The sequence below is a fragment of the Ochotona princeps genome, chromosome 14 (genome assembly GCF_030435755.1).
Source record: "Ochotona princeps isolate mOchPri1 chromosome 14, mOchPri1.hap1, whole genome shotgun sequence".
In the NCBI taxonomy this organism is placed as follows: Eukaryota; Metazoa; Chordata; class Mammalia; order Lagomorpha; family Ochotonidae; genus Ochotona; species Ochotona princeps.
The window spans coordinates 42,579,013-42,601,347 of NC_080845.1; the positions used below are offsets into that span (position 1 = coordinate 42,579,013).

General features: G+C 36.4%; 1 protein-coding gene across 4 annotated transcripts in view; it reads left to right on the top strand.

Moving 5' to 3' along the window:
• The window catches only part of MLLT3 (MLLT3 super elongation complex subunit), a 276,518-nt gene that overhangs the window by 223,976 nt on the left and 30,207 nt on the right, over positions 1 to 22,335 (top strand). Inside the window, exon 1 of one of the 4 annotated variants that reach the window (XM_058672180.1) lies at positions 14,697 to 14,847. The exons of the other annotated variants lie outside the window; for them this stretch is intronic. Within the exon in view, the coding sequence (XP_058528163.1) occupies positions 14,791 to 14,847 (57 nt within the window). The 5' untranslated portion in view covers positions 14,697 to 14,790. Of the gene's footprint in view, positions 1 to 14,696; positions 14,848 to 22,335 lie in introns of those variants that run through there. 4 annotated transcript variants of the gene reach the window in all.

A 22,335-nucleotide genomic window follows, 5' to 3' on the forward strand; every position in this document is an offset into this window, starting at 1 on the left:
ATATGATTATATTCCCATTAATGTTTACAAGTACCCTAAAAATTATTAGAAATGGTAAAATACTGCTGTATACTATGTAAAATGGGCTTCCACCCTTTTTGTTTGTACAGCTTGCATGATGGTCAAGACATTAAATTAATCTTAATTCGGTTGGTAAATATTTATTAACCCATTATGTCTTACTACTTACAACTGTGTGACTAAGTGTTTAGTGTGTAGATAGACAGAATAATGAAAGAAAAATATAAAAGATTTAAGTCCCTAATCACAAGGGACAACTGTGAAAGAGTTATACTGAGCAATAACACACAGCCTTGAAAAAAATAAGATATGGAGCATCTAGTTAATTCCCCTAAAACCTTAGCCACTTAGTGGATTGTGCCTGTGTTGGCCCTTCTGTTCTTGAATACGTATTTAATTACACTCATGGGATAGACAGTAGCATTTCCAAGAGCAGTTTTGAAGGAATCATAATTGCATCTATAAAGCAAAAATTATGTCCAAATAAAATTTTTCACTGTGGGAGGTTGAGCCTGCTGAGGGCGGGGCAGGGGGAGAAGAATTTATCATTTTGGAAAAGAAAATGTTAGCACAGCGGTCTTCTGTTTCCTTAAAGAAAAAAATATAGTCTTAGCAGATGGACTTTGAAACCTGACTAGAATATCCTAAAACTTATGTAAATATAAATTGATGGGCTCTTTCTTGTTTTCACTTCTGAAGTTCTATTAAGTTGAAATTTACATTGTGATGGGTCCTGCATTGCTGCCTCTCTATTCATTGACCCAGGACCATACATAAATGTGCTGCTACCACGAAAACTCAAGTGATGGCCTGCATTCTGCTCTCCAGTAGGCTCACCATTGTCAATTGTTGCTGGGCTCTCTGCTATTGCCTGCTTCTGCTGCCAATATTTGAGTCATACACTTACCCAGAAGCCAATGTATTTATTCCTGAACAAATAACTCAGTTCTGCTTGTAAGTTGTATTAGTTAACTATGACCAATAAAATACACAGAAGTGATTGTTTCAGTAAAAACTATGTGGAAACCTGAAAATTTCCTTCAAAATTGGGTTTAACATGCCAGGAAGGACATATCATGAGACTCCTGGCCACTTGCATTCTAACATCTGTGCAAGTCTCTGACTTACTGATCATCAGTGATGATAATAAATGTTTTACAGATGTGATTTATGTAAGACTTCCTGATGATGCTCAAAAATTTTTCATCCTACCTGAAAACATTGGTGGACTAATATGTATTGATACACTTTAAAATATTTAAGATGTGACTAGTTGTGTTTAGCTAATTCTAGCATCTTTCACCTGATACATCTCCATTGTATCTCCAAATATCACGACTGCTTCAAACTTGAGATTATTTCTTCCTTTGAACTTTAAATTGAAATAATCCTCGTATCAGTCTTTTGTCTTTCTTCCATTATTTTCATTTTATAAATGACTGTCTCATTTATACCTCACCTTCTGTACGAAGTGCTTTCTATGTGAGTTTATGAGTTCTGTCAGCTTTGCAGCATCTACTGTAACCAACATTTCTGAAGCTCTGTTAGGTCCCTGTTAATGTATGTGAATACAAGAGTTGGATTGTAACCAGAGTACCCAGGAAGACAAATTGTCCAGATTTTTATTAGGGGCACAAACTATTAATTTGCATAAACCAAGTGAAACTTAATGTTTGGAAAGAGTTTTTAAGCCTGGGGAATGGCCTCAAGTCTGATGGCTGAACTAGCAAAATGCTCATCAGCATCCCTGAATCTCAATTTTGTAATCTCTGCAGTGTGAAATGTGAATCCCATGACAGGGAGTAGACAGTACCTGGCCTGATAGTGCATATATGCTAGTTAAATTCTAAATTGTTCCAAACTAGTTTCTTTTTGTTTTAAAGTGAAGTGGGGATCCAGGTAATGTCTACCTCACAGATTGGTAGGGGTACTTGATAATGTTAAAGTACTGCTCAAAAAGGTGACTTTAAAAAGTAAGTGAAACATGGCCTATAGTGAGTAATTCCATTGTACTTTTGTTCTGCTTCTGTGTGATGTTGTCATTATGGATACTGTGATCACACATGAGTTCATTTTTGCCAGTTGGTTCTATCCAGTCTCCAGATTAGAACTTTGTCATCTGGAGACAAAGACCCTATGTCTATTCCATACAGTGTTGTGCGTTGGAGTTGGTTACTAGTGGATTTCCTTCTCCTGTTTACCTAAAGTTCTGTCATCAGAGCTTTTGCCAGCTCCTCGACAGCTTAAAGCCTATGAAAAATGCAGATTTGGCTAGCATGTTATGATCCATCTGAAGGCACATACCACTCAGGGAAGATCTGTTTTGGTTTCATTTTACAGTTGTGAACTGTCTCATTGAGTCAAAGGAAAAGTATTTAATTGTTACAGAAAAGACAGTTAAAAGGTGTTTAATTGAAAAAATCTTTTCTGAATACCAGGTATCTTTCTAGGGAAGAAAAATGCCAAGTTTTCTCTGATTTGTTCATTACAGAACAGAGACTACATAACCAAGATGAAAAGGCAACACAGTTCCGTGTTAGATTCATAGCTATGTATTTTAAAGTAGCTTTAAAAGTAACCCCCATTAGTACCTTTAAAAGCTACCCATAAAATGCCACTTTACATCTGGCATCGGATCTATTAACTTGACTATTATGAATATGTAGGAATATTTTTGAAAACTCCTGTGGTCTTGTAAAGCCTCCAGACCCTTATTAGCTGAAAAATGTTGCCTTCTGCCAGGGCATGGAGCCAAGGCAAGATCCTTAAGTAGATAACATTTAGTATTTGAAATCATAATAATGAAAGAGAAGTCCACATGGAGCTTTCAAGTTGTTATCCATTTGAAATATCCAGTATGGAATTGGAGGCCGAGGGAGAAGATGAAGCAGATGTCAGGTTTGTTTCGGCAGCATGCACTGCTTAACCACTGTTACGTTCTCAGCATCCTGGAAGGACAGTGACTAATTCATCTGATCCATCTGTTGCCTTGGGAGGCACTGTAGGAGGTTTCCTCCAGTTATTAGCTTCGCAGGTGGCAATCAATGAGCTTAGGGACGATTCTGAGCTCTCCTTATTCTTGTGGAGCCTGGCTTTAACCCACCTTTCTCTCACATGGCTCACCTGGGATTGCCACCTTCTCTTGCCAGTGTGTCCCCTTCAAAGAAAAGATAAGAAAAAAAAATTAGGGCACAGCTTGAATGGATCCCCCCACCCTCAAAAACTAAACTAAACTAAACAATGTAGGACTTTGCATTTACTGACTTTTCATTGTTTGATGGAAGCCTTGTTTCTCAAAACATTTTCTTTGCCATTTTGCTCCATGTTTCCCTTTCTTTTTTTGAAGAAGAGTTTAAAAATATTTTTTCGTGTTTGTTACAAGCATATCTTAGTTTGTGTCTAATACTTTTGATTTAAGGTAACCTCTGGCCAGTATGACATCTCTTACTGGTGAAACGAAGTTACCACAACTATCTCCATGTTTTGAGTAAAGCAGTTCTCTCCTTCAGGTGGTCAAGTTGTACAACAAGACATGGAGCTGACACCTTCTCTGACCCAGATTTGCCTGGTACAGGAGGAGGAATGTTTCTGCGTCCCTCCCTCTGCAGAAGGCAAATACTTTGAAATGCTGTTTCACGGAGAAAGTCAGGACTATGGATTGTATTGGACTTTTTTCTTTCTTAACTAGAATTACTTCTAGGTAGTTCAAAGTCGTTATTTCAGGCATAGCTGTTGGAGCGAGAAAGAAGAGATTCCTGCATATAATCTCCAGCAATTGGCCTTTTAATAGTATATAACCTATGGTTTCTTTTTCTGGAGGAGGTCCCCTGTCCTCAAACACTCCCCCTACCTTTCTTTGCATTCCCCATGGTTAATCTCCTTGCTTGCTTACAGAAATTTGTGTGGGAGTCCAGCCAGCTCCTTGCTGTGTTGCATAGGTGAAAATTCTATGAGCTGCGTATGAGTCATTTTTATTATCTGGAAAAAAGCAGGGATGGAGACATTGAGTGATTTGATAGAGGTAGGAAGCATTATTAAAATGACTGTAAAGCTTTTTTTTTTTAAGATGTGAAGTATTGGGCTCGGCGGCGTGGCCTGGTGGCTGGGGTCCTCGCCTTGATCCCGTGTGGCCGCTGGTTCTGATCCTGGCGGCTCCACTTCCTCTCTGTCTCTCCTCCTCTCGGTGTATCTGGCTTTGTAATAAAGATAGAATAAATCTTTAAAAAAAAAAAAAAAAAAAAAAAAAAAAAGATGTGAAGTATTACAGGAATGATAACTCTTGTTAATCATTGCTGGAATGGTCTCAAGAAAATGTCAAATAGCCATATTCAATTTATTGTATATGTTTAAAAATCACTGTCAGTTGTATGACACGGTAGTGTTAGCACTTTTTCTTGTGACTGTCTTTGGTCTGAAAGTATATTTACTTGTTGAAATGGTATTTCAAATGGAAAGTCAGGACTAATGATTGTATTGGGCCACCAGTGACTTTTTCTTTCTTCATTAGAATTACTTCTTCTAGGCAGTTCAAAGTAGTTATGTCAGACATGGCTGTTGGAGATAGAGACATATAGAGAGATATCACCCATGTGCTGTGTCGCTCCCCCAGTGTCTTCTGAGAACTGAGCTAGGACAAAGCCAGAAGCTGGAAACTCAGTCCAGCTGTTCCAGGTGAGTAGCAGGGACCATCACCAGCTGCCTTTCAGAGTATGTATAAAAGGGAGTTGTGGTCAGAAATAGGGCCAGGACTCAATTCCAGGCATTCTGATATGGAATGCAGTCATCTCCAGCAACATCTCAACTACTGCCCCAAATGCCCCTCCCCACACACACCCGCCAAGCAGTGAGCCTTAAATGACTGTTTTGGTCTTCGATAGTTAATATCCAGTGATAAAGTCAGAACAATTTTCTATCAAAAATCTATCACAAATCCTCAGCAAAAACTTCTGTAATGTTTCCCAATAAAACTAGGATTGAATTTGAAATATAAACTTAAAGAACATTTGAAAGAGTCTGGTTATTACTAGGTTCCAGCTAATTTATACAAGTTAATGTAATTTCTTCATTTATGATCAGATTGACTAGAAAATGCAATGACCTGTTAGGCTTTTTCAAAAGGTTTGTTTATTTGCTCATTTATTTATTTGAAAGGCAGAGGGAAAGACATTGAGAGAGCTGCCATCTGCTGCTTGACCAAAACTTCCATCCTCAAGAGTCTGACGCTGCTGAAGTTGAAGTAGACCAAAACAGGAACCAAGAACTCCATCCTGATCTCACACTTGGGTGAAAGGGGCCCAGTTACTTGAGCCATCTTCCTGTGCCTTTCCAGGCTCATTGGCAGGGAGTTGGATCAGAAATAGTACAGCCTGCACTCAAAGAAACACTTGGGTATGGTGGCTTAACCTTCTGTGCTTCAGTGCTGGCCCTACCTGCCACTCTAAGAGACCTTAGGTTAAGATAGTAGAGGCACACAGACCGGTGGATTTTTGCTAGCTCTATGTGCACATTAGCCTGTAAAGATATCTTTTCCAGAAGAAGGCAGAACTTTATGCTGTGTCTTGTCCTATTTTTTATTTTCACATCGAGTCTCACAGATTCAGAAAGAATTTAGTGCCCCAAAGCTGGGGGTGGAGGGACTAGTAGATTCCACTTAATCTTAGAATTGTGATTTTAAAAAAAATCCTTAGCAAGGAGAAATGGCTAAGGTAAACCTCAGAAAGTCAAACTCAAGAAAGATTCAATATAAATTGATTCATTCACAATCAAGTTAATTTTGCCTAAGCAGTGGATAAAGGAGATATATCTTAGAGATAGTTTATATAGGGAAAAATGAGAATATTAATAGAGTGTTAGCTTTTTTTTTTACTTATTAACTAGTTTAGAACTGATTCAGTGGAAAAAGTGTGTATTACTTCTGAAAAATTGCAGTTGCGTTACCTTCCTCCATCACTTTACATCGGGATCTTATGCTTGGTGATACATTTTAAAGATTCTGGATAAGTAGAAACACAGGACCACCAGGCATGGTTTAAGGAAGTGAGATTTGGGGGGAGACATACTAATTATCTTTATTTTTGAAATAGTTCTTGGCAGTTTCTCTGAGTTTCCTGACTATAGTGGATTTGGCTTCTTGGCAACCGAAGTCGTTGCTCAGGCAGGATAAGGTGGCTTAGAAGAGGCCTCAGGTGAGCAGGTTGAAGATGCCCCCCTGATGAGTGTCCCTCTGACTATTGTGATAAGCTGATATGATCCTCCTTAGGCTGTCTACTACCTGACAATTTAGTCTTTTACTAAGATTGTTTTTCCTTTTTTTTTTTTTTTTTGAAGATTTATTTCTTTTGCTTGAGAAATCAGATTTACAGAGAGGAGCGACAGAGAGAAAGATCCTCCATCCACTGGTTCACTCCCCAAGTGGCAGCAACGGCCTGAGTTGAGCCAATCCAGATCAGGAGCCAGGAGTTTCCTCTGGTCTCCTGTGTGGATCCAGGGTTTGGGCCATTTTCTGCTGCCGCAAGCAGGGATTTGATGGGAAGTGAAGCAGCAGGGGTATGAACCGGTGCCCACTTGGGATCCTGGTGCATACAAGGCAAGGACTTTAGCCAGCCACTAGGCTACTGTGCTGGGCCCTGTTTTCTTTCTTTAACCTTTTTTTTGCTTTATTGTTAATATCTTCCATGATACAGTTTTGCAGGTATAGGGATTCCCTTCCCTTCCTCTCCATTTTCCCCACCCACCATTTCGACCTATTATTATACTAATATAGTTGTTTAGTAATAGTTGCAAGTTTAACATTCTGCTATTTAAGTGTACTATGTCATTGTAGGTATAAGCAAATGTGTAGAAAATCTAGTATCATACTGTCAAGCTATAGTTGTCCATTTCATTGGGGGTGGTCTGAACTGGAAGCCGTTTGTGCTCAGTGAAGTAAGCCCATTCCAAAAGTACAACTACTACATGTTCTCTTTGATGTAAGGATAAAAAATAAGATATAACTTCAATAGTTAGATTCTAAGTTTATGAGTAATGGATGCAAGGAAACTCAGGCGTGATTTCTAAAACACTGGTAGATAAATCCTTCATACACTTCAATATTGTTTTCTGAGAGGTAGAATTGCAGAACATATTAAAAATCTATGATACCCTAGAGTTCCCTTAAGGAAACTAGTTCACCAATGACTGTGGATATGTGGGTAAACAAGTATACACATATGTTTTCATAGCTGAACTATATAATGGAGACTAGCATCTTCACTTCGTTGGAAAGTAAAGATATGTACAATACACATCTGTACTCCTGAATGAAAGGAGGTCTCCCAATGAAGCAGTTAAATAGATCTTTCTTTAACCTTATATAACACCTGGCCTTTAGTAAAATATCATAATAGTAGAAAAACATGGGATAAATAAAACCACAGATATATGCTATAAACTCTTCCAGAAATATATGAGATTTATTGTTCTTTGGATGCCTGTCACATACATGTTTCTACTAACTTTTACTTAAGAAAACTCTAGCTATGGGCTGGTGCATTGTTTCAACTTGCTAATCTTCCAGCTTCAAGTTCCACATCCCATATGGATGCCAGTTCATGTCTCAATTGCTCCATGTCTAATCCAGTTCCCTACTTTGCTGTGTGGGAATGCAGCAAAGGATTACCCAATGCATTGGGACCATGCATTCACATGGGAGACCCAGAGGAAGCTCCTGCCTCCTGACTTCGGATTATCTCAGGTCCAGTCATTACTGCCGTTTGGGGAATGAAACAGTGCATGGAAGATCTTTCTGTCTTTCCTTCTCTCTATGAATCTGCCTCTCCAATAAAAATAAATAAATCTTCAAATAAGAAACGAAAATTGTAGTTGCTAGTGACAAAGAATTCTACGTATTTTTACTCTACCTTTTAGGAAACCTATGGTAGCTAGTAGAAATAGTGCTTACATGCAACAGTAAAAGTTTGAACTTCAAAGAGTTACTTGTGGAAAGTAGATCACTGACAGATCTGTTTCATAGGCTGGCATATTTTCTCATGAGAGTGTTCAGTAAGCAAATAGAAAGATACAGAAATGAGATGAGATACTTGTTCCATGTGTGTTGGGCTGCAATTAGATCCTCTTAGGCTTGCTACCCTGCTCATGAGATGCAGCTTGAGGTCTTCTGGTTGCATACCTCATGGCATAGTCCTTTCCTATCATCACAAGTAAATATGGGGAAAATAAACGTAGTCTTCCCCAGGTTATTACTTTGTCTACATTGTTTACCACCATATATATGATTCAATTCTATTTATTTTTCTCCTTTTTCCCTTTCCTAGAAATTAGTCTGGATTTTTTATGTCCCTGTAACCGTAGTTTTTCTCACCTTTGTGTTTTTTTTTTAACCTGTCCGTTTTTGTTTGTTGAATATGAGTTCCAAAACGCAGTCAGACAGTTAATCAGCTTTGCCAGCACGTGATCTTCCTTTTTATTCTTAAGGGACATAGTTTGGTTATGTAATTACAAATTGTAATGGGGAAAATTTCTTCCAGTCTGAAATAAAATCAATGATCTTCATAAAAGCCAATTTAAGCTTGTGAAATTAGAAGTTTAATTTATGTATTTAGGTATTATTTTCTCTGTGGTAATTACATTTCCCCACACTTATGCTCCACAGTGAGCCAGTCATTCGTTATATTTCTTCTTCCAGAACTTGAACTTCTGGATATCTAAAACTTACCCATTTTAAGCACTTGGTCCTTTGAGACAATGAATTGCACTTACTAAATGAGTGACCTTTTGATAGCCTTTTGTAGAAGTTTGCTGTGGCTTGAGAATTCTAAGTTTATAACATTTTCCCAACAGCTTTTTCCAAGATATTGCTACAGCAGAGTAACTAGTGCTTATCTAGTACAAATTATTTATGTTATTAATGAGACTTTCATTTCTATACATTCAAAACTATAATTGGCGTGAAAATCCACTCTTTATCATAGCATATCAATTATGTGTTCAACAGCAACTCTGAAAAACCGCAAGTACAGGGTCAAAATATCGTTCTGCCTTGGGATTCTCTCTGTTTTTTATTGGAAAGTCAGATATATGGAGAGGAAGAACTTCTGTCCACTGATTCACTTCCCAAGTGGCTGCAACAACCAGAGCTGAGCTGATCCAAAGCCAGGAACCAGCAGCCTCTTTCGAGTCTCCCACGTGGATGCAGGGTCCCAAGGCTTTGTACCATCTTCTACTACTTTTTTAGAAGACAAGCAGGAAGCTGGATGGGACGTAGGACCACCAGAATTAGAACGAACGCCTGTATAGGATCTTGGTGTGTGCAAGGCAGGGACTGTAACCACTAGGCTACCATGCCGGACCCTTTCTTCATGATTCTTGAGATAAAATTGTTTAGTTACCATAGGATAATTTGTTTCAAAGAAGCTAAAAATCCTTAGGTGACTGAGGCCTTTGAATTTTTATATATAAAAAAGAAGTTTTTTGCTAAACAGATACAGACTTTGGGAAATAAAATGATAAAAGTTAATCTGAGAAATCTGATCACTGTAGACATGTTGTGCTGTTCAAAGTATCCATAGAAAAATGGACGAGTAAATGACAGCCTGTGCACCATATTTGGTACTCTGCTTGCTGTAAGTACAGTGTTACTGAACATAACCATGCTTATTTGTTGCATTATTGTCTGTGACTACTTTTATACCGTAAGGTCGGGGTTGAGTAAGTCTGACGGACTAAACAGACTGTAAAGACTGAAGCGGTCACTTCCATGCCTTTTATAGGTCAGAACTGTTGTTTTCTACTCTAAAGGATGCACAGTAAGACTGACATGTTTTGTAAACCCATCCCTATCTGATCCAATCTTGGGAGAAAGTCCTTAATACAAACATTTAGAAAATGATGCACAATGTAAAAAATAACATGTTAGAATTACCAGTGATAAAAAAAGTACTTGAACTATCATCTCGGTAAGATTAGAAGTAGAATTTCTATGTTGGAAAGTAATGTTTGTCATGATGAAACTGCATTGTTGGGTTGTTGGGTTCTTAATTCATGATTTACATTCAGTTCAGAAAACTCTGGATTACACACACACAGAGAGACACACAGAGAGAACACGGTGCTTTTACCATAGGAACTGTGTAGCTAATACTGTCATAAAATGCAATTGACATTTCTTACTGGGAATTCACTTGAGTCTTGAACATTTGATGTGGTTACATATTCACTTGGCTGTATCGTTCCAACACATCTTTAGAATAGAAGCTTAGAGCATCTGTGGAATGGGGTCTGTCACTTCCAGTGATGTCTGTGGCAGCTGAAAGCTTCTATTAATAGGCTTTGTCCACTCCTGCAAGGTTCATTACAAATCTTGATGACAGGAACCAGACCAACTGCTTGTTGGTCTCTCTTTAGCAAAGCTATAGCCATGAAAGGAAGAAAAAGAAAAAGGCATGCACAATTTTCAGAGGTTAACTTGTCAGGCTTTACGTTTATTGGTTTGTAAGGGAACAGGCTAACCAGCTTGGTACTTGAATGGCCTTTATCCCTGTGCTTTGACATTCTGTGCCTTAAAAACTCTTCTCCAAACATTATTTGGTATCACTTCAGGCAGAGAACAAACTTTTTCTTAAATGTAATTGACAGCACCACTTTTGTATTCACTGATTCATAAACTAATTTCTGTTTCAGATAATATGTAAAAAGTATGTGCTTTCACATAGTGTTTTAGGACTCTGTGAACCAAAAACATGCATCTCTCCTTGTTCTATTTATGAAAGAAAGAAGCGGCAGTGCCAACTGGAAATAGGAATTAGGTTTCAAGCTAAGGGACTACAGCGCTTTCCCACCAGAACTACAGTGGAGATAGGCCAGTTCACCAAGGGAGGAGATGGGATGTGACCATTTCATTAATCGGATACACTAGCATCCTAACATCAATTCCAGAGAAACCACTGATACGAATCTTCTTGGGTCAAAGGCCGTGTCTCATGATAAGCTTAAAATTAACAATGATTTCAGCATTGTAAGACAGATATTAAATTTTTCTGAAATCATTTTATACATGAGAACATTTCTTAATGCTTTAGGATGTCACTGATTATATCAAGAAAAATATTTTGTTATTTTATTTGTCCATTTGTGTATTTTCATTTATTTAAATTTCATTCATTTCAAATAATATTTGGAAACTTTAGGGTACTGTTATGGGGGAGATACTTTAATTGGACTATCGTGGAAAAGAGTAGTTTATCAGAATAGCCTCCTTAAATAAATGAATGATAGTAAAATTTTTCTTGCACTTCTATTATCTTATCAATTATCTGCTTCTTCTATCCTTTCCTAGTCCCTTATCTTACAAATAATGCTGCTGTCACACAAAGTTTAAGGTCAGCTTATCACAGAGTGATTAATTGGACTATAAATATCTTCTCAACAGCAGAATTCTTATTGTTATTTAAGTAGAAAGTTTTGTGGAATACTTTATTATTTTCAATGGTAGCATGTTAACCATTTTGAGGCTGTTAAGTCCCTTTATTCATGGTGGTTTTCATTATTTTGTAACCTTCCTTTATAAAATGAGAGGTAACGTTTTGCAATCCTGAATAAATTTCTGGCTGAGTTTGAGCTCTAAAAAGACAAGAGGAAGCGGCCAGATAATTTAGACTACCACACAATGGCAACCCCATACCTTAGAATCCTTTGGAGGGTGCAGCTGGGGAGTGCTATGTTTTCCATACTTTCGGTGAGTTAAATCTGGTTTGGCAGCAAATTTTTAGCAGTAGATAAGGCTCTGTAAGTAAAACTTTGCAGTTTTAGCCAAGGAAAACAGACTGTAGATTTGGTGACTCTATTTGATTTATTAGTGCCATATGCAGGGCCTTTTGATCTTCAAGATTCAGTAAACCAACGAATTGATATTTATCAGAAACTCTGTCACATGGGAAAAGATCTTAATTTGCCCGTAGTGTTGATACTAATGTAATTATCCAACACCTGCATCCCATTGTTGATAACTGTGTTTGGTTATATTAAATTTTACCAGTAAGTAAAGACTGGATGTTAAAAACAAGTTTGAGTGTAACAACATTGGAAATACTCTTATTTCTTAAGTCTACTAAACTTCTGTGGTATCAAAATCTCGTATGAGGAGTGTACACGATGCATGCATGGTGCTCTTTATAGGGAGAGTAGAAATGGGTTGAAATTAATGATACCACATGGGTAGATGACATATGGTAAAGTCTATTGGCAGTTTTAATTAGACAGCATAAAGAAATTATAGGTAACTTTGCTATTTCAGCCCACCTCTGAATTCCTCTATAATATTTTACAAAGTAGCAAAACTTATGGGATGAGTGTTTTATTGAGCAATCCATATTCATTGTTTTTAGTTTTCTTTCTTTTTTTACCACTAATAAAAGTTAACATATGACAGACATGTATAAGCCCTTAAAATTAAGACAAACTGTCAAGGACAGAGTCATAATAATGTTTTCTTTTTCTTATATATATATATATATATATATATATATATATATATATATATATATTTAAATATTTATATATATATTTTATATATATATATATTTAAAGATTTATTTATTACAGAGAGGAGGAGAGACAGAGAGGAAGATCCTCTGTCCGATGATTCACTCCCCAAGTGAGCGCAACTCTGGAGCTGTGCCAATCCGAAGCTGAGAACCTGGAACTTCTTCTGGGTCTCCCACGCGGGTGCAGGGTCCCAAGGCCTTGAGCCGTGCTCAACTGCTTTCCCAGGCCACAAGCAGGGAGCTGGATGGGAAGTGGAGCTGCCCAGATTAGAACCAGCGCCCATGTGGGATCCCGGGGCGTTCAAGGCGAGGACTTTAGCCACTAGGCCATGCCGCCGGGCCCCGATAATGTTTTCTTAAAATGGATCATTTTCTTGTGAATGTTGGGATTCACATTTTTTTTTTTTCAGTAAGAAGGAAAGCTTCTTGATCTCAAGCCATGGGGTACCCTGAGTGAATTTCACATTCTTCTTTTTTTCTGAATTTTCAGTTATTGCTTGCAGAGACAATTCTTCCTTTCTTTGTTTTTACATATTTATTTTTTAATTGGAAAGTCAGATATACGGAGAGGAGGAGAGGCAGAGAGGAAAGTCTTCCGTCCACTGATTCACTCCTCAGGTGCCCCAAACGGCCAGAGTTGCACTGATCCAGAAACCCATGAGCTGCTTCCAGGTCTCCTACACAGGTGCAGGGTCCCAAAGCTTTGGGCGGTCCTTGACTGGTTTCCCAGGCCACAAGCAGGGAGCTGAATGGGACGCTGGGCCTCTCGGATTAGAATCAGCACCCATATGGGATCCTGGTGTGTGCAAGGTGAGGACTTTAGCCACTGTGCTACTGCACCAGGTCTGAGGCAATTTTTGCTTATAGATGGTTTGTACTTAAATCAACTATTGCTTTTCTAATTCTTATCTTTGTTTTGTTTATATTAAAGTCCTTTGTACAATGTTTTATATATCAGGTATTCAATAAACACTTTTGAACTCTGGGAGAAGTTTGAAAGAAAGTGAGTTTTTTTTTTTTATCAGACTAAAGGAAGTCAGCTTATTAAAATAAATGATTTCAGGGAAGACTGCTGCAGCAGAGGGTGAAGAAGGCAAACATGACAGACAGAATAGTAGTATAGTAGTACTAATATTCAATCATGTTTTATTCCAAGCATTTTCCTAACTGTTTTTGCATTATCTTCATTTTCATGAATGGGTATTATTCATAAATTAATTATTAATTTCAGTTTCCTGTGTAAGGGATGAAGGAACTAACACCTGGAGAGATTGTGTTACACTGGAGAGAATGCCACAACTAAAACATCGTAGAATTGGGATTCAAATCAAGTATGCTATTTCTGGAATCTGAGCCATTCCTTCTAGCCCCATATTGATCTTGAATTTTCAAAAAATTTGACATGCAAAGTTTGTATCAAAAGTGAAGAATAAATATTTTCACGTTGCTTGTCATTTCTTTGTAACCTATCCCTGCATGTCATAGTTGACGGCTGCATTTCCGTTCTGCCTCTCACTGAAGCGTCTCAGTACATATGGATCTCAGTGTACACACAACACCACAGCGTAGGGGTAGTTGCCAGATGTCTGCCTCCTTTGCTTTCTCTTTTCTTCTTTACTGAGAAATGTTGTAGGAGCTGAAGATATGAATAGTTGCTCAAGCAGATACAGTTTAGATACAGTATCTCTACCTTTTAACTCTACTACCTCTTATTTGCCCAAGAAAATGTGACCCTCTGTAGTAACTTTACCTTGTTTACTGAACAGGAGTGTGTGTGCCCATACTGATAGGATGGAGTAGGCCCTGTAGTTAAAATACCTAAAGGTCAAATGGATCCTAGAACTATTACATAGTCATTTCTTTACATTGTAATTCATAGCACACACAGGCTAAGTAAAAATCATACGGAACTTGCTTTAGAAAAATGCTCTGGAATACTAAAACAATAGAGTTAACTGTTTGATATGTGATCCCACCAGCGGACTGTCTGCTTACCACACATCCTACAGTATCAGATGGAAGAAGCTGGCTTCTAAAACGGTTCAGGGTGGATGTTTGCTCCTGATTAGCCTGTGTGTTTTGTGTTGGATGAATGAGCAACTGGGAAGTCATGACCATGTGTTTGCTGTCATTTAAACTGCCAATCTAATCTAAATATACATGTGGGTGCCCAAGGAGACTTCTTTCTTTCCAAGAGGCTCATTCTTAACAGCTTATTCCTCACTGACACATGTGGACTTTGGGTTTCTTCTGTACTGCTGAGAGCCATTCTGTTTTCTTTTCAGAGGTAAGGGTTATCTCTTTGCTTGTTGTGTTTCTGATTTTTAAAGACTGCCTCTAAGTAAAGTTTATTGTGAGCCTTATAGGAAAGAAAGCTCCTAGGGTGTTATATGAGGTAATGAAAAGGGTGGTGGTACAAATGGTGGGAAAGTAAAACCAATAGTATTCAACTTACAGATTCATAAAAATCTAATGAATTTTAGATCATCAATTTGTATGTGCCATGTATTCATCTAAGTAACAAAATATTAGAAAAAACTCAAATAGGAGATATGATTTGATCCTGATGTGCCTCCCTTATCTGGAATAATATAAGAAAGGAGAAATAGTATCATCTTTCTGACTTTAAGCATTTTACACATGATGTATCTAATGGTGAATTTTTAAAATGCCTGTTAAAGGAACAAGCTTTTCTACTCATGATTAAGATGTTAAACAATTCCTTTTATTTTATAAAAATCTATCAATTAGGTTTTGTTAGTATCTTACTAATTTGAAATGAATCTCTTCATTCAGAAATGAATAATACTATATACATTTATGAGGAGATTTTTAGAAAGTATTGGGAAAATGGAGTTAAAAGAATTTTGCAGTCCTTGCATTCAAAAAGTTCACAGAAAATGTGTATGAGAAAACTGTGCATGGATTTGAAAAAGCTACATGAAAATTAGCTTCTCTCAATTCCATATTTCTATAAATATTTTGATATATTTTTATTACATGGCATTCATATTTTATAAGTGTGTTGTATTTTGAAAAGTCAGACATCAAAAATGTTTTCTCATATATGTTATTTTTAGATGTAAAATGAAATATTGTAAAATTTAGCTTTGCAGAAAAAAGGGCAGTACCTGTATACAAATCAGTCATCACTTAATTGTGTACTAAAATATTTCATTGAATTAAAATAATGCAGTACTGTGTAAATTCTTACACATGTATTTAATTTTTAACTTGTTCAGTAGTTACATGCTTGGTATGTGACAGATGTAAAAAGTTAAGTAATCAAAAAATTAAAGAACATAGCATTCATTCTGTTATGGAACTTTTACACATGGACAATTGCGTCTGGCATTTTTCCCTAGAGAATTACGACAGTCATAGAGTTTTACATTTGGAATATCAGAAAGAAATCATATTCATTAGAAGATGGAAATTTTTCTGAAACTATATCCAAGAGAATTTGTCATGTGGGTTTCTACATTTGAGTGGAATGTGTTTGTATAGAATATGTACATGAAATACAACTATGATATGCAAATATTAATGTATATAAATGGATGACATAATTGAATGAGAGTGCTAATCCTAATAAACTAAATTTTTTTATGTTGTACACATATTGTTTTTACCCCAGTATGGAACCATCTAAAGATTTACAAAACTTTTTGTAGACCATTTTCTTTTGAACTAGTTTCATATCAGCGCAGTTTCTTAGAAAAGGGAAACTGGTCATAATAAATCCATTTTATTTCAGGAGGAGCCATATTTAGCAAGTTGTATATTTTTGAAAATTGTTTTAAAATTATTTTTCATGATACAGTTTTTAGGTTCAGGGACTTCCCCTTCCACTGTCCCCACCCCTCGACAACTATCACAAATCCATCATTATTCTGTTTAAGTGTATCCCAACATTGTAGCTATAGAGAATGGTATGAAGTCCAGCATTCTATTGCCAGGATATATTTTAGATAGAGCCATAGTTCTTTAACATTGGTCTTCTGAGCCCCCTTCCTCTCCCTGCTGCTCAGCCCACATTCAGAGCATTCTGTAGTGTGCTTTGTTCTTCAAGAAAATCCCAAGAATAGTAACACCAACATTTTTATTTATCATTCAGATCTTAGTTTATAACTAAAAACTACTTCCCAGAGTAATTAGACTTTGACATTTTGGCAGCTAGCTGAAAAAGAATACACAGTCTGTTACACATTTCACATTGTTTGGAAGATGAAACCCACCCATCTTAGAAGACATTTAAGTCAATGTAATTTAGTAGAAAGATCTACGTGTTCTACTTTTCTTTTTACACCTTGGCCTTTTAAGTGTAGTGGATTAAAATTGGATGAGTAGAATTTGCTCTGAAAGAAATTTGAATGTCATGTTGCAAACTGCACTGAAGTTTAAAAATCTACGTGTTTGAAATCTGCAAGTATATTTGTATGTGGAAAGATTTGTAGATTGAACTTGACCTGAATAATGATTGAGAATCTAGGCATTCTCTTGATTATGAAGATTAAAAACAAGTTTAGGCCTTTAAGTCATTCTTGATATATTGAAATCAGATGAATTCCTGAGGATCAATTCAGAAATGGTTCCAAGCACTAAGACTACCGTAAATCATTTGTACTATTGCTCTCGTTGAACAACATGGCTCTTGCCCCTTGTTAACTTGTCTGTAGGGAAGAGAAAATTGAGGAGAGCAAGGAAGAGGCCCAGGAGAAGGTCTTTAGCCAATGCTACTCCGAGCTGCTATTGTCGAAGAACATCCTTTCAGCTAATTTCAGTCCTGTTTAAAAAAAATCTATTTAGTCGATAGTAACAAATGGATAAAAGCAGAAAGCCCAAGTGAATAAAAACTATAAATACTGAAGTTGGGATAACAGCCTGTAAAACTGTCAAAAGTATTGCTTAAGTGACACAAGATAGCCCAAAGTAACAAGAAGTATTAGCTGAATAGGCAGCACTCCATATTCATGGAGAAAAGATATAACTTAGTTTTTCTCAAAAATAGATTCTTTTTGAACCACTACCTGCCCTACTTCATTTGTTTTACATGATGTCTACTTATTTTAAATTTATGGTTGACTGCATTTTCTAGTAGAGATCATGGTGCCTATTTAAAGATATCTGTGTTTCCAAAAGTGGAGTTATGATCAGTGAAACTTCTGTTTAGATCCATCAAGCTCTGTTTACTTGCTGAGAATGTCAAGCCTAACAGGAATGAGTGTGTGTGTGTATTTTTAAAAGGCAGATAGTTAGAAATTAGATGTTGTCTAGTCCTTTTCTCTTGTTTTTAAAGTCTACGGTTTATAATTCTTAAATTTCTTCCTGAGGGAAAACTAAGTAAATAACAAAAGAATCTAAGTCTATACCATAACTTACTTTGTTATTACTGTACAATGTTGAAATCCAGATGATACCAGCCAGTAGGAGTGAAGGTAATGGATCCAAAGTCTGGTAAACATCTCTTATTCTAAATATGATGATGAATTTTTTGGAAAATGTATGAAATATTAGCAATCTAAATTCTATTTTGTATTTTATAGAATAATGTTCAAATCTTAAATGTGTGCTTTGGAGAGGTGAATTCATTGTGTTTAAAGTGTTGTGCTTTAGATAATTTATCAACTTAGGATATTTGCTTTTCAACGTCCAAACTGTGAGAACTGGAGATGTCATTCATTGGAAGGGAACAGATGTTAAAGGTTCTTGCCCCTGCCTCCCTAATCCCAAACACCCTTGAAGAAGAGAAACATTCTGTTACCCAAATAGGCATCTTTCTGGTGGTGAGAAAAGGCAGCAAAAGGCAGTAAATCTGCCTTCTCATTATGAAGTGCAACAATAGATTGATTTATGAAGAAAAGCAACTGTTAGGTTTACTCATAAGATGTGCGCTTGAAAATGCAGGTTCCTTTGGAGTCTTGTAGGCTGTAACAATCTTCCAGTTCTTGACAGGAATCTTATATTATAAATAGAATAATATGTGATTCTGAACAACATATTTTTATTGGGCTATGTTTAAACAAAAGAGTTGACTCTTAAGAAGAGTCCTAAATGTCCCATGATTTTGCTTTCCTTGTTAATTTTCATTTATATAAAACTCCTTAAGGGTACTTTTTAAACTGTTTCTTAGAATTTGATATTTTATTAGAAAAAAGAGGTGGTGTAGCATATTTAAATGTTAGGTCATTTACAATTTCATTTAGAGACCTACAATTTTCAGTAGGCATTGTAATCATTGAGTCTCAAGTATAGCCACAAGAAAGATAATTTCAAATTTCTAATTGAATTGTGTATATTGTGTTTGTTTTCATTTCATTGTTTTAAAGAAAAATTATGTGCAATCTAAAATCTTTTAATTGAGTCTGTATTCAGTAAAGAATTTGGTTATAAGTATTTCTGTTTAACCTCAAAATTAAAAATTTAAGCTATGAATTCATTTTGAGAATGAAATACTGTAAAAAGCAAAAATCTGAATGGTCATTGTAATGATGCTTTACTGTGTATTTAGCATATATCACTCTAGAGTTTGAATTTTCTGTGGCATATTTAAGATTGAGACAGATAAATTAGAGAACCTTTACTTATCTATACAGTTACTATTAAAATTCATCTTTCTTTTTAGTAGACACATATCCCAATTTTCAAATTGTAGCAATAGTGCAATAGTTACCATAACAGTTGTAGCAGTAGTGCAACAGTTACCAAGAAAACGCATTCAAAAATTGAAAAATTTAAAGCAAAAGGCAAAAGAAAATAAAACAGAGGTTCTTTTACTTGCTTTTACTCTGTGAACTATCTTACATACATGTTTGTGTGCACATACAATGGAACTTCAAAATATTTGTGGAAAATGGTATTAATGAGTAGCTTACTTTGGTGCAAAGCAACTTGGAATCCTCTGTTTTTTGTTGTTGTTGTTGTTTGTTTCCCAGAACACACAACTTCCCTGAACTTTTTGAAGATTTGTTTATGTGCATACATTTACCCAAGAAACTTTCAAGTTCCCTGATCTAGATAGAGGACATGGCTCCAATATGTTACAGAAAGAATACACTTTATTCTAATTAGGAAAACATAGGCTTATTAAAAGATAATTCTTCCCACTATCAGTAATTTTTGTTGTATTAACTGATAATGACAAAATATAATATTTTCTTTATCTGGTAATGGGGCATTATTAAATCAACTATTTACCCAATATTTTTTGCTTATTTCACAAAGTACCGTGCCTCAGAAATAAGGTCTTGGGAAATGAAATGACCTCTTAATGCCACTGCCATGCTGATTAATTCAAGCTTCACATTTGTAAGGAAAATTCTGTAAGATAGCCCAAAGATTAAAATTAATATAGCTTCTTGACATTTGTACAAGTCTGTAAAAATTCTGTTGGTGTCAAATGTTATGTGAACATTTTTAAGCAATTCGTTTTGTAGGAGATATAAAGTTAGTAAAGAAATGCAGTTAAATATCCTGTTGAGGTGATCTCTCTAGATAAATCTGTTTTACTTAGTACATTTCAATTAATTACCACTTATTGTTTCCAGATTTCATTTAATTTACTTTAATAGTTTGAATTTTGCAGCCCAATGCTGAGACCTGTGGTCACATATAATATACCGTTTAGGACTTTGTTTACTTCAACACTGCTTGGGCACTACACAGGTGGATTATTTTCCTGGTAGCTTATTTAGTACTGTCACAGTAGTTTAAGAATCTTACCATAAACTGATAATCAGTTGTGTTTTGATGTCCACTGCTCAGCTCCAATAATAGTTATGGGGAGAGCCTGTCAGGAAACATTTTTTTTTAATATTTCTTCTTTGAGAAGCTTTCTAGCTCTGAACCCTATGTGTAGCTTTTGTCTTCTCTACCTACCATCATCATAACACCAGTTAAGAGAGAAGTCTCTGGCTGCATCTGTGGTATATTTAATGACCAGTTATGGACCTCAACTTTTGTGTATATTATCTTTTCAAGGGATAGTAGCATGTTTGTTAGGTGACCTAAGTGTTCTGTTTCCAGATGATTGCTCATTCTGAAAGTCCTTAACAATTATGAACTCTGCAGTTAGTAATCTCTTAGAGCACATCTGGCACATACACCGTCTTACAGCAACTGGATTTTTTTTTGAAAGAGCACGTGTTCTGGCTGCAGTAGTCAGTAGCAGCCTTCAAAGTACAACTGGTGATGAGAGATAAAAGACTTGAGGCTCGTCTGCCTCAAAGAGAGGAAGCTGAAAGAAAATTATAGCCATCCCTAAGTGTGGAAAACAGTCTTCTGGAGAGATTTATAGACCTGTGTTCCCCAAGGCTATTTCATTTCCTAATGAGATCTTGTGTTCTCAGACAAGGAATGGTAAGTCCAAAAGATGACAACATTTAATATTAATAATAAAAGTGAGGATAGGTATGATAATGAAGAAAGCAAATGCAGTTATAAAAACAGACATCTCACTATCAAGCCAGTTGCCTTGATATCTAGAATGATTTTTTTTTGTTTGTTTTCAAATAGGAAATATAACAGAAATAAGGACTTTGCTATCAGTTTGTGGGGGTAATAGAATCTTCTGCTGTTACCATAAAACTGTAACAATCATTTTTTATGTAAGAGCCCAAAAGGCAAAATGTGATTGTTATTTAACATCAAGTTCATTCAGGTTGTTCTAATACAAGTAGAGTGAGTCTGCCAAAAAGAGTTGTGGAATCTTCGCTATTGTCATAGACTTGAATAACTCTAATCATAAAGGTGGTAGCTTTGTAACTCAGTGTTATTTCCTAGCTGCACTTTGTTTAATGCTTTAACAGCATTAAACGTCTAGGTATGTTTTTGGGTGTTGTAGGATTTTGATTTGAACAATTAGAAAGAGAGGGTAGATCATTCTTTAAGGGAAGTAAAATAATGGTTGTAGTGTGTTGCCTGATGTGCTCATCAGTCTTGTTAATCAGTGCCAGTGTCAAGAGGATTAGGGCAATTCAGAGGAGAAACTCCCCTGCCTTCCTTTACAAAGCTTATTGAACTGACTCAGGCTCCTGCCTGGATCTGTTATTGTATTGATTGGACAGTGTTAGAAACCACTGATGCAGGCACATCAAACCCCTGGAATGAAATGTTTTGATTTATTTTTGGTTTGCTTTGGGTGCAGATTTTAAGTCACCCTTTATGGAAAGAATATTCATTAAGTCTTTCACAGTGATACCGGAAACTTTGTTTCCTGATGTGAGTGTTGCTAAAGAACATTAAAGTGCTGTTAACTCTGCTATAAATTAGTTGCACTTTGTTCAAAGTTAATAGGTATAGTTAGAAAGAGCAAAGGGTTAGAAACCAGAAAACTTCACTTAGATCCACCTAAATATTGACCCATTGGTTACACATGTTACTACACTTCAGCATCCCTGTCTAGAGAACTGTGACATGTTGTCTTCTGAACAACAAGGAATACATTCCTTTTTAAGTTTTTTTTTTTTTAATTTGAAAGGAAGAGCTACACAGAGAGAGACAGAGAGGAGAGAGATCCTACATCTGCTGATTTACTTCCCATACAATGGTCAGAGTTGGGCAGGTCCAAAACCAGGAGCCAGGAGCTTCCTTGGGTCTCCCATTTTTGTGCAGGGTCCAATATTTAAGCCAGCTTCTACAGTTTTCCCAGAATGTAATCAGGGAGCTGGATCAGAGTGAAGTAGCTGCGAATAACCAGCCATGCATACAGGATGCTGGCATTGCAGGCAGAGACTTAATATGCTATACCACAAAGCCAGCCCAGAAATACATTTGT